This window comes from Balearica regulorum, chromosome 27 (assembly GCF_011004875.1).
Source record: "Balearica regulorum gibbericeps isolate bBalReg1 chromosome 27, bBalReg1.pri, whole genome shotgun sequence".
NCBI classification, from domain to species: domain Eukaryota; kingdom Metazoa; phylum Chordata; class Aves; order Gruiformes; family Gruidae; genus Balearica; species Balearica regulorum.
Genome location: NC_046210.1, coordinates 3,515,792 through 3,529,007, shown reverse-complemented (window position 1 = coordinate 3,529,007; position 13,216 = coordinate 3,515,792). Strand labels below are relative to the sequence as shown.

At 42.7% G+C, this 13,216-nt stretch overlaps 1 protein-coding gene across 2 annotated transcripts in view; it reads right to left on the bottom strand.

Moving 5' to 3' along the window:
- XPO7 (exportin 7) overlaps nucleotides 1–13,216 on the bottom strand; it is a 47,964-nt gene that overhangs the window by 27,380 nt on the left and 7,368 nt on the right. For both annotated transcript variants that reach the window (XM_075736715.1, XM_075736716.1), the window contains exons 2-4: nucleotides 3,986–4,132; nucleotides 2,226–2,319; nucleotides 1,229–1,395 (exon numbers count right to left, since the gene is read on the bottom strand). In XM_075736715.1, the coding sequence (XP_075592830.1) occupies nucleotides 1,229–1,395; nucleotides 2,226–2,319; nucleotides 3,986–4,132 (408 nt within the window). The remainder of the gene's footprint in view (nucleotides 1–1,228; nucleotides 1,396–2,225; nucleotides 2,320–3,985; nucleotides 4,133–13,216) is intronic.

Sequence of the window (13,216 nt, the reverse complement as noted above, 5' to 3'; positions counted from 1 at the left end):
ATTGCCCTGATCTCCAGCTTCAAAGACTGAACTCGTCCACAATAGAGAAATTAAATTGTATTTAGGCTTGGAACCTTGTCTTCTTCTTTATTGGAGCCACCTCTTGACAACAGTCTCAATATTTACATGATAATGTCTAGACACTGGAAAACCTTGCTGCACTCATGTCTTTAAAATAAGGTCCAGCCTCCCATACACTTTAGCAGCCAGAACCAGTAACTTGAGCAAACGGGAACAGACAATCTCAAACTGAACACAGCAAGTAGATATTCACACCATTTAATTAGGTTCCTGATTAAAAAGCACACATTCCTCATGTGACAAGATGGGAGAATGAGGACTCTAGCTCTGGTAATTTCAGCTGACAGCACCTGCACACTACTACCAGCCCAGAAAGGAACATGAGCTTTAAATTTCTTAATACCTTCTAGATCCTACTTCACCGCAGACATCTGTAAATGCCTATTTTCTGAGAGCCCACACTCTACCACACCAGAATTAAAGCCTTGTACCTATTACATCTCCTTTCCCATGCTGGGAAGAGTTACCGGTCATTTTGATCTCTTTTACTGTCTTCCTGCAACTTTTGATTTTTGGGATGTATTTCAGAGGAAATAAATCAGTATTCATAGTGTTACAGGATTTACCGATCTCTCTGGGAGGAAGTTTCAGTTTGGAGGCAGGTGTTGATAAAAATACAACCCTCTACCTATACGGTCTTTTGAGGTGGGAATGAAACCCTCTACTGTGGTGACAGCAGGTACATTTATGAAACAACAGTCAGGACTTCTAAAGAAAATTAACAATAACATTTGTGGAATGTGCTAGTTTTAAGCTACATTTTGTTATAACAACTCGGCTAAATATCAAACATTTACTTTCATGGATATATCACCCTTGCGGTGAATGAAAGCAACTCAAGCATGGCACACACTTCCCTCGTAGACATTAAGTGTGTATTTAAGCTCGAGAGCTTGAAAGAATAGCAACTGAAACTCTGAAAGATAGGTCTTACCATTGAATACTAATAAATCCCTGCCCCAACACACTTTAAACTGACCTGTGCGGCCAGCTGTCAGTGGCTTAGCCTTGGTAGCTACCATTCAATCAACAAACGCACAGATGAAAGACAGGACAGAGGCTACTAAGGTGCAAAACAATAACTGAAAATGCACGGACTTTCAAATCCCACAAGGTGTGTATTCATCTAAAAAAAAAAAAATCTGACCTGTAAAAACCTTGTGACATCTGTGATCACGTTCCTGAAGACATATTCATCCTTCTGACAGTCAAACCAGCCCAACTTTGTGATTCTGGCATATAACTGGATTAGTGCTTGTGTGACAAACGTTGCCAACTTTGGCCTAGTGGCAAGGTAGTTGAGCACATAGTTCCCTGAAACACAGAGAAGAGACAAAAAACTCTGCAGATGGAGCCAAGATGGTAACACTGATAGGAAAAAGCATCCTTTTGAAAGCTGTTTATAAAACAAAAAAATCAGCATAGTAGTGGGTTAATACAAATGTTGACCTTTTACTTGTGCCTTTAATGCACTAAAGCTGTGGAACAGACCTGGAAAGTGGTTAGAGACAGGTGAGAGTTCCTCCCCACAAGCTTAACTTGTTTTCTATTATCAGATTAAGTCCAATCCTCTGTGAGCACATGTAAATAGCAAGAAAAACTGAAAATATTTCAAGACCCTGCCTCGGGGATGATCATCCACCACATCATTTGTAAAAAAGAAAGCAGACTGAACGGCATTCAGACTCCTTCCTTGGAGGAAAGGAAGTATCGACCACTGTCCAGGAAAGAGCACTGTGACGGACTGTCTGCTGCTTTAGGAAATATTCTAAATGATATTTCAGAGGCTCATAAAGGATTTTCAGTTTTGAAAGCATGTCCTCAGAAGAGGCAAGCACCATGCATATTTTACACTCCAAAAGAAACTGATCAAATCCAACTGCTTTATTCACAAGTCCACAGAGTTGTCATTCCCTTCCATCTGGAAAAAGTCTGTATGTTTTGCCTTGAACTCTGTTAGCTAATGATATAGGTGAAGATGCCACTTAAGAGAAATGTTTCGTTGCCTTTTGGGCATCCTATACCTTAGGATGTCCAAAGTGTAAGGCACAGTAACTTGCAGAAAACCTCCCACCCATGGATGAAAGTCCGTATGACAAACATTCACGTTAGTTTGATTAGAAAAAAAATTGTCTTATACTTACGAATATCTATTCGTTGTTCCAATGGTAAAGGGTTGTTTGTGCGCGACACGAGTTTTGTAAGGCATGTAGCTGCCAATAACTGGGAGTAGGATGACTGTAAAGAATAAAACAAAACAAAACACAAACAGAAATTTACCGCACACTTCAGAAGATCAAGCAGCAATGCTGGATTTTAAGCTAATTGCTCTCTGGAAATTTGAGTTTAAAGCATTAATTGATAAGTCTAAATACATAGCATTTATGCTAGGTTTTATAGACACTAAAGTAAACCAAATACTTGAAGAAAGTGTTCAAGAAAGAAGGGAAAAGCTTTTAAAGAGTGGAAGACAACGGAACCGCCACTGAAGGTGCGAGTAAAACTGCAAATAGAGTCAAACTGCATGAAGTTACCTTAAACGCCAGGCTTGAGAAAGACAAGTAGCCCTCTGAGCCATAGGAGTACGTTAGTCTACATTAAGAAGCACTTACAACTTCCACCTGATTACTAAATACAGGTTAAAATTTATTTCTTACAGAACAGCACACAGACCACTGAACTGTAATCTAATTCAGGGACACAAATGATGGCATTCAACCAACTAAAAACCCTGACTGCACCCAATTCCATAAATTACAGGCAGGGAAATGACAAGCATTTTGCATGCTAATTTCTGCAATATATAGTACTGCAGAAAGCTTCATACCCAAGATGCAGGAAACCGATTTATTCCAACATTCCCAAGGACAGTCAGGCATAAAGCAAGTCAGATCCAAGACTGAACAAACAAAAAAAACCCCAAGCCTCTGGAAAGGCTCAGAGAGGCAGAGAACGAAACTGGCCCTTAGGAACTTTCCTTAAAAAAAAATGAATTTATTTGTTCTCAGGTGAACCAGTTCACTAGTTCCCATCAGAAGAGCTTCAAATCAGTTTGGTTTGAATTCACTAGACTTCAAATTTAATGAAAAGTTAAATAATTCACTTTGTGCAACTTTGCTAAGCCTGTTCAATGTCACTCTTCCCCTCCCTTTGCCAGCTCCTCCTCATCGAGGACTCACTCTTTACAACAGGCTGTTTAATGTTTCCTATTTTTGTGAACAAGGCTCCAACCTGATAGATACGAAAGCTGGACACACATTCTGCCAAAAGTCAAATCTTGCAAGATCACGTGGCAAAGCCATTTCAAACATTATTTGTGCTGATAAAAAGTAAAAACCAAATGGCCACTTAAAAAGAAGAAAGCTAAAGAAGTCAGCCAGGACTTACCACTGGCATATTTCACATCCTTTCTGTAACACTAATTCTAAAGCACATGATCTAATTTTCCCTGTTTTAAACTTCTGGATTATTAAGACAACACTATAGCAAGGGCAATTTTCCAAGGAAACATTCCAGAGGGAACACTGCTGGTTTTATCCCCTACAAACCTCTCTGCACACATCACTTTCTCCCCAAAGCCTATACAGGAGGCAGCGTTTCCCACAGTCTATGAAATACCACTGCCATAATAATGTTTTCAACTTCAAGCTTGATATTTCTGGGTGGTAGCCTGCGAAGAATGCAGCAAGGCCCACAAGACATTAGAATTGACAACCGTTTGTAGTAACCACTGCGGCAGCATAATTAGCCATCGGAGCCCGTGCTTTTTTTGGCACAAATTGAGATACACGAGAGCATACGGGGTATGGAATATAAACACCGCATACCAGACCTTGGGGCTATTTCCCTTATCGATGCCCAAAATACCAAGACACATTTTGGACAATTATATTGTTTTACATACACTCCCTCTTTCTAGAAGAAGCTGGCACTTGCTCAGGCAGTCTGGACTGTTGGTGAACTCAACCAAGGCTTTCTCTGCCTGGAGCCGTGTCGCAGTGTCTGTGGTCTCATACAGCTGCTTGCACAGGTTCTCTAGCTGGGCTAGGCTCTGGAACACAGGAAAACAAAGCAATTAGAAATGAGAGGTTTTACAGTTTAGTTATGCAGCAGTTTAACCCAGGTTATATGTACGTATGCACGCACGCACACACACACACAACTTTACTGTTTGCCCAAAGGAAGGAAAATGCTGAACTCATAGTTTGTTCTTCTATCAATTAAATGCATTTAACCTACCAAATTACCTGCACGACAATTCCACAGGTATCTCTTACACCTGACAAAGCACCACGTTGCCTCCCCACTTTCACCTTTTTTACCTGAACCCAAGCACCCACTCCCAGGGTCAACGCTCACCCGGCCTGAACATCAGCACAGCTGATGAAGTCTGGAAAACCTCTTACATCTGGTGCCGTAATGGTGACAATCCTACCCTCCCCGTCTTAAATAGCAAAAAACCATCCTCACGTCTAGTTTTTATGTTATACGGTGCCAAATGCCTCACAAACGTGGTTTATATTCCCTTTGCAGGGCACCATAACAGACTTTAGCATCCCAGGACGCTGGGAGGATCTCACCTTAAATCTTCTGCACTACACATGCCAAAAATACCTAAACCAGAACAGAGCAAACGAAGAATGGGATGGATGCCTTTGAGCGGCATCTCTGTGAATGCTTTTGAAGGGAAATAAAACTACCAGGCAGATTCTCTGTGCTCAAACAACTGGAAAATATTTGCCATAAACTGTGATCCAGGCAGATGGTTTCCCCCAGTGAAATCTTAGGTGTCCTAGTTAAAAAGTGGCTTCACAGATGGATATAAATATTCCCTCAGGTTCTTATTGCTAGATTAATAAGCAGGTATTTTCAACTGCTTTCAGGCTACATTCCAGGTTTCCAAGGGTAAATCATTACAAGCACACCATAACTTTTGTGCTCTGACTTCTTCGTTTGTAAAAAAGGATAGCATCAGTTATCTAATTTATTTTTGGAGAAGAGATCGTTACGCAAAAGCCGAGTTACCGACAGGGTCAGCCGACAGATTCACACACCACATCAGCGCACAGCTGAACGCTTTCTTATACACAAGTGCAGCAATTCCATACCAAAAGCACGCAGAAGTTTTTGATGCTCTGATGTCGAGAGGATCATCAGATAAGACAGTGTGATAAGAAACACCCAGGGACCCTCTGCAAAAATTCCCTTACCTTGTACCATATTCCAGAGCTCTGATTTTTTTTTTTTTATTATTTTAAAAATAACAACCTCATGGAAAATGTTGCCCTGACAGCTTCAGTACTTTAGAGAAATTAGAGAAGTTTACCAAGTCCCAGACAGCACTTCAACAGTTTTGGTTTTGAAAAAAGCAAAACCCAACAACTTATGCTCTGCACAGAAAATCCTCAAAAAATCTGAGATGAATATAAACCATTATTAACCATAAACTATTATAAAACAAATAAGTTCCAGTTAAGCATTTGCCAGCACCTTTTGTTTCTGGTTACAAATCCACTTCCAGTTATTTACAATCAGTTGGCAAAGTTTACATACAGGAAGATGCCTGTTTACATGTATCATCTTCAGCCCAAGGACAAAACACCATTTCCTCCAAACCTCCCAAATCCTGGAGACTATTCATCAATTTGAAAAGCTACCATGACCATTTGGTCTGCATGTGTACGACGGATCAAATCCTTGGCTCAGCCCAGCTCCATCATCCCGGCGGGACAGCGATGAATTGCAGCCCACGATCGCACACTGAACGGATGATCTGCAGAGCGTAATTTATAATTTTGGAAAAAAGGATCTGGTTTTAAGAGTTTTACACCACACTTCATTAGTTCTTCAAGAAGTTCAGGAATGGAGTTTCCCTACAGACAGCTTTCTTCACACCTCTGAGAAAGGCTAATTCCCTGCCGCTGTTTGGGACTCGGCAGCAATAACCACGGCTCCTTTTGCGTGACACTCGCCATGACAAAACCCCCTTGTTTGTGCACAGTGCATGATCCGTGTCAGGCTTCCCGCAGATTACAGTTAGTTAACTCCCTTGGAGCCAGAGGGAGCGTCATGACCTCCAGGACTCAAACAAAACAAATCCAAAAACCCAACCAAATAGAGATACGGCACACAAGGGCACCGTTAAATACCCCATAATGGCACTGCAGTCATTAAAGCACAGTTTTCCTGTGAAAAAAAAAAAAAAATCACACACATGGAAAAGCCAGTCCAAATTATCCAGGAATGTGAATCCAACAACTCAACGGGGAATAGAAGTGTAGTCTAGTCTATTCACGTTAGATTGAGTCAACCATCCACAGCAGGTTTTAAACATATTTTCAATATCACATCTCTTAATGCGCACTGCTGGCTGTCCCGAGTATCCTCGAGTTAAAGTTCACTCGATACTTCTTCCTCACCGTACCCCTGGATACGGAGCTGCCGAGGGGGCTGCGGGATGGATAGTGTTTTGGGGCACACAGGACCAAAGCCTACGAGGGCAACTGGGAGGGAAAGCTGATGTCCCAACTTGGGAGTTTTCCTTTTCAAGGTTGTGAGTGGCCATTTTATTTTTTAATTTATGTGCTCAAACATCAAAAAACCCACATTCGTGATAAGCTCTAATCCAACCAAATATACTTCTCTGATGAAAGACATTTATGCATAATTTTTAGGATTGTCTCACCAATAAATTTCTTTCCTCCTTTTGTGCCCTAACTCAATTATCTGTCACCCAGACAGGCAGAGCAGCTGAGCTGCCCTGACACTGCATTCCAGGTTTGCAACAGCAAGTTTTCAGCACATTTTAATATCACAACGATGAGGGCAGCGGAGTTCCCCTCCTCTCTGCCAACGGGATAGAAATCAGGCTAGCCTTACTCCAGCACCCAGCTTCAAAAGTCAGAGATGTTGGGGATTATTTTGCTCCAGAGATCGGGCAGTACCTACGCTTTTGACCAAGATAAAAAAACCCAACCATTTAGTATAACGATTGTGCAGGGCAAGAGCTCTGTGTATTCTAGATAAGGACTAAAGTATGAGACAGCAGAGTATTTGAAACAGGGAGACACGCTGGCTTCCCACTAGCATTGCACTCGTGGGCTGCGTTACAGGACGGACAGGTATGCGGCCGGTGAACCAAGAAGAAAAATAGTGCTGAAGACAATTACAAAAAACCAAAACTCATGTTCACTGCTCCTTTGAGAATGAGCAGCTCCAAAAAGAGGAAACCAATACAGAGGAAACCTGTCCTTCGCACCTAGGGAAGGCAAGGAGATGGTGATGAGGGCTCAGGGCAGCAGGGGAGCCGACGGGATGGGCACTTCGCAGCCGTGGGGCAGCGGTTGGGAGGGCATTTTAGGAGGAGAACTGCTGAGTCACGGGGGACAGCCCCAACAGTCAAACGCCTCCTCCCGTGCCGGTTCCCAGCCTTCCGAATTGCTCTTATCTGCTCCTTGCACGACAGCACTGAAATCCCAGGATTTTTCTACAGTTGCACATACCGTATTCTATTAACACACACTAGTGCCCCTGAAGTACTTCATGCAATAACAAAAAACCCCCACACGGTCCAATTTCTCTCATGCACCGCACTACAAAGGCTAAGTGACAACCTGAAACACGAGTCATCTCCCAGCTAGGAGCGTGTCTCTTACAAGCTGAACAGCCTCAACTGCCACTGAATTGTTCACATAACTACCTCTCGACTCCAAGCTCAGCATAGATGACAATCACTTCACTTTTCCTCCTATGTGCACACGTTTTTTCCCCCTCCAAAGCCAAGACCCAAATGATGCCTATGCTTTTCCCTCCAATAAAGTGTGACAATTAATGCCTATTAATGGAAATCTGCATCCTATCTCAGTGGTGTTTTAAATCCAGTTTCCAGGCATGCCATCTCATGGTGTCACTGCCTACAAGATTTTTTGTCCAAACAGAAGTTGAGTAAGTTTGTGTCCCTAAGAAAAAAACCCCCAAAACGGCATCATATTTTTGATCCCTCTCCCGAAGTTCAGCCCTACACTGCAAAGCACCGGAGAATAACGCAACACACCCTAGGATTGACTCCAACACCATTGTTTTGTATGTGGTACAAGTGTTTTTCAACAAGGGAAAGTATATTTATCAGAAACCAACAAACTTGACAAGTGATTAGCAAAACTTCCACTCTCCTTTCCCCTCAAAGCAACAAGCTTCAAGGGAAGTTTTGCTGCAGACCAACGTCCTACAGAGAGTCGGGGGGTTTCATTCCACCGGAGCCCTGCATGGAGTGAAGTTCTCTCCACCGCAGGCTGCACAGTCCTGAGCAGAAATTGCCAGTGAGCTTTGCATTGCATTATTGCATATTTCTTTAATAATATCAAACACCGAGAAGAAACAAGTTTTCCTCCATATAAGGCACCTCCTTTGTAAGTGAGACGATGCTTGTCCACTGAGAGCAGCTGTGAAACTCAAAATGTAGAAAAAACCCCACCCCAACCTATCAATCTCGTTTATACTACAAACAAAACTCGTCACTGTTCAGTGTTTTCCCCATGGTGAAGATAAACAATGTGTGATCATCTTTAAAGCGATAAATACTACAAGGAAAGTAACAGCTACCTAAAAGGAGTCCCCGGGGGATGGCTGTGGAATTGATCCTATATTACACGGTTGCTTAAGCAACACTCTTTACATCCGAGGGCTGCAATAAGCTCTAGGCAGGTTTAGTTCAATAGAGTTTGACTTCGCCACGCTGACAGTTCCCATTTCAGAAAAATTGAGGAAACGCACGCTGTGCCCGGCATACTCAAGATGGCAGAGCCAGAAATTAAGCAGGAGTGTACACAACCAGCCCCGATTGCTCAGGGCGGGGGAGCGCGCGAGCAATAACCCCACAGATTCAGACATCTAAAATGGAATATTAGGCTAAACATGATCAATCCAAACTTTTTCTGCTGCCTGGTGGTTCTTATCATGAAGGATGGGCATTGCTGTAAATCCTCCAGGCACACATTGTTTCCAAGACATTGCTTCCTCCCGCCTTATGGTTACTGACTCCCTGAGCCAGAGATCCTGCAACACATTTAATACAGTTATTTTTGTCCCAAGCACACTTATCCATTTTAATATCCCCCAACCGATTCCCCCATATGTTATAATCAAAGTCAGACTTTGCAAGCACCGGGCAACTGCAGGGCAGGCGCTATGTCCTTGCTCACTACGAGCATGCAACAGGCCCCAGAAAAGAGTTACCCATCTACCTCCAGGACATGACATCTCGCAGGTGGGAAGAGACAATCATCTATTTTTCCTTTCCCTTAAACATTTTATATCTAAGGAATATCAATTTCTATATTTGGCAGTAAACATGCACACCCCAACACACGTGGCGTTAAAGCACATAATGCCAAACGCAGTGCACGCCTCTCTAACGCAGCACCTCAAACCTCACATTCCACCTGTGTGTCAGCTTTTGCTCTTCAAAGCTGTAGAAGTTAGCCAGCTTTCCTCAATTGCTTGCTGACTTTACAGCAAAGCAGGGAGCAAGAAGATGCAGCATGCCGTCAGGGTTCCAAAACACTGCGTTTTAACAAATGGAACCCTGCAATGAAGACGCATCTGGTGTTTTACGTGTCCACGGCTCAGAGAATGCCTCAGGTCACTTGATGAATGTCAGGTATGTCAACCAAAAATAAAAAAGCTTTTAAGCTGAACGATGCAACTATTAACTGCCAAGGACCAGGATGATGCACTCTGTAAGTACTCATAGCTGTAAAAATGAAGGTCTCATGGCTCATCACCCTCATTTGTTAAGAGAATCTGAACAACAAATTGCCCATTTCCGTTTACTCTACTAATAACAGAAAGCAAACCTACCTACACCCTTCCAGCAGATCTCAGAATTATTTATTGCATTAGTATTTTCAGGCTTCTCCCTGCATCTCTTGGGGAATCAATAGAGCTCCTATTTCTTTCTCCAAGACAAGCGGTCTTCAAGTCAAGATGGAATAGAGTTTCCTTCAGAATTCAGCCCTGCCACTTTATTGCACAACACTTTAGAGCAACTCCACACACCACCCCACAGAAACACTTCCAATTAACACTAACACATCCCATAACTTAGTACTGACAACATATAACCTGATGTGTTACACAGGGCAGTTTCACCCCAAAGAGCTTAAAGAGGAAGAATCCAATACCCTTAGTGGGTGGTGAAACCATTGAGAAACTCTTCAGCATTCTAGTTGGGTGCAAATGAATACTAGTGAATAATTTTATCGAGGCATAGCTCTATACGGAAAGCCATTTGTTTAGCTACCTGCTAAGAAATGAGAGAAGACAAGATAACGTGTGGCTTTCTAACACAAGGTATGTCTTAAGTGAACAGTCCTGAAGCTAACTATACCTTGGAGGCCAGTGGCACGGACAACAGATCAAGGGCTAAAATCTCCAAAAGAAACCTCTACATTTCTGCATCACCAGGACTTCCAGATGCCAGCAGAATCCACATGCATATATCAACAGCCATGAAATAAATTAAGAAGAGGTTTGACAATGCATCAGATTTTTTTTAAGAATGAAACAGATGCAGTGAAAATGGGAATCATCCCTGCCTTCAGTGCTGGTCAGCTGGAAGTGCTTATTTCACCTTGACCATCTTCTGGGTTTGCACTTTGTTCATGCCACACAACTCTGCTAACTGGAAGGTCTGACTCCTATGGAAAAATGGTCACACATCTATGATCTTCTCTGAACATGACACGTGATTGTACAACGTCACTCACCTGAATGCATAATTCGGTTAGAAGAGGAGGTTTGTGTTAGAGCAAATGGGAAGAGTAAAACATGATGGTACAAGGCACCCAGCTTCTGGAGTCAACAGGGGTTAGACCATCACTGGAGGAAAAAGTGGGCAGGCTGGGAAGATGCACACAGCTGTAAACTACGGCAGCTATTTCTCGTGCAGGAAATCTGCCAGCCATACTTAAGGAAAGGCAAAGCTGAAAAAAATCCACTTATTTAAAAAAAATAGTAAATCTTTACAGGTTAGCTAATTTCTGGAACAATAAATCATGTCCCATTTTCAGGAAACTGCCTCTACACCATGACAGTTTTCTACTAAACTCAAGAGAACCATTCCTGAGTTCAATCCTCACTGATGCTGCTGAAGTAGTAATGAGACATCCCTGGTGGTGTAACACCTAGGAATGGGTGAATTACTGAATTCTCCCCCAAGAAAGGCCTCTCTCCTGGTGGGACGACTCAGCAGGGCCCTAGGCAAGGACAGCAGCACAATCAGCCTGGTAAGTGCAGCAAGCAGGTGCTCCTCCACTTCTGCGGATAAAAAAAGGAGAGGCTGGAGCAGCACCTTTGCTACAACAATGGTAGAATGAGTCACTCCTGTTTCTTTACCTTTTTATTTATATGCCACAGCTAATATACCACTTCAGCAATCGCACACTTCTAACCTCTCTTTTTCAGAACTGAATGTTCCTTGTGCATCTGAGGGCTTTTCATTTGGCAAAGGCTGGCCATTTCCTAACAAGCAGCAACCAGGAAATTAGGAAACAGCAAGCGCAACACGCAGGGAGGACCAACACACCGTTGGATCCACAGAGACGGGAAATCTGCAATCATTTGGATGAGCCAAACCTCTCAAAATCTCTTCTACCTGTTGATAACTACAAAATGTATTATAAAGAGAAAGGAGTCCTGCCATGCAAATCAGCATTCCCCATTTCAGTAACGTAGGCACACAGTCCAGGTCAGTACAGGGGTCACTGCGTTTCCTGCACTACACCAAAATGTTTTTTGTCTTATTAGGGTCAGTACAACCCAGACACCTCTAGGTGCGGAAACAGTTATAGACAACAAACAAAATCGGACTTCGGGTATTTAGTCTGAAATACCTCTGACATCCCAAAGGGGTTTTTTTGGAAGGATACAGAATACTTATGTTTTGTGTCTCAAAATTAGAAAATCAGGCAACAGGCACCATAGTTCTTTAACTGTGCAGGTCTGTAAGGTACGGACAGACTCAAAGCACTGCCACCATGTTTCTTGGAACTCTATGAAGAACAGCTCATTTACAAAACTATTTGTATGAACTGAAGATTGCTTTTGAGGTTACAGATCCCCTGCTTGCTTTGCATTTGGTTACAGAGGAGAAGACGTGGAACAGAAGGTAAGGAATCTCATGGCAGACACCAGAGCCCAGGGAGGAAAAACTAAGGCACCTGCACTACCAGGCAAGGCAGCTGCAGCAAAGCAAGGTGGCTTCTAGATTTCTGGGTCTCATCATCTCTATTAGAGATAACACAACTTTCCAGGCACTAGTTTGCAGAACAAGCCATCATCAGGTGCAATCAACATCACACATCCAGGCACTGAGAGCAGTGAGTGTTTTACCCAAATGGGAATCAACTACCAAAAACCCCCCAACAACTCAAAAGCAAGCCCCACACACTGACGGGTCTGCACCAGGCATATGACACGTGAATTTGAGACAAAGCTGTGCTCCGAGGTGATGGTTCAGGAGAAAACAGAAGCCTTCCAAATACCCTGAAAACTCTGGAGGCACCTCTGATCGTATGAAATACTGGAGCTACTACAGGACTGCTTAAACTCACCATCCAGAAACAGCAAAATAATCCAAGCACTGCAAATCACCTTCAACTTACTGGTTAAACTAGTGTCAGCTACAGCCATTATCAAGTGCTATAAGAGAAACAGCAGAATTAGTATTTTCCAGTACAATGTCCTTGGACTATAACTCCTGTAATCACTGTGTTCACAAACACTCTGAACTGGTGATACAAGGGCAAAGAGTTTTCTAACAGGAATTCAACCAAAACACTTAGATGATACAGCAATAACACCCCTGCCCCATGGGAATATAGTAAGCAGGGAACAATTAAGTCAGAACAATGGGCTGTGGAATAAGCCACATAAAAGGTGCGTTCAAGAACCATACATTACAGAAAATGCCACTGCAGGACAGACATAAATCCTTTGCAGATCTAGAGTTGTGAGTCCACAGGGTATACGGATGCAGAGCTCATTTTACTGGCCATAGATAAAAAGGATGGAAAGGACTTAAAGATGATCCTGAAGTGGAGGTATTTAGCAGAAAAATGGAGGCTATTTCTTTCAT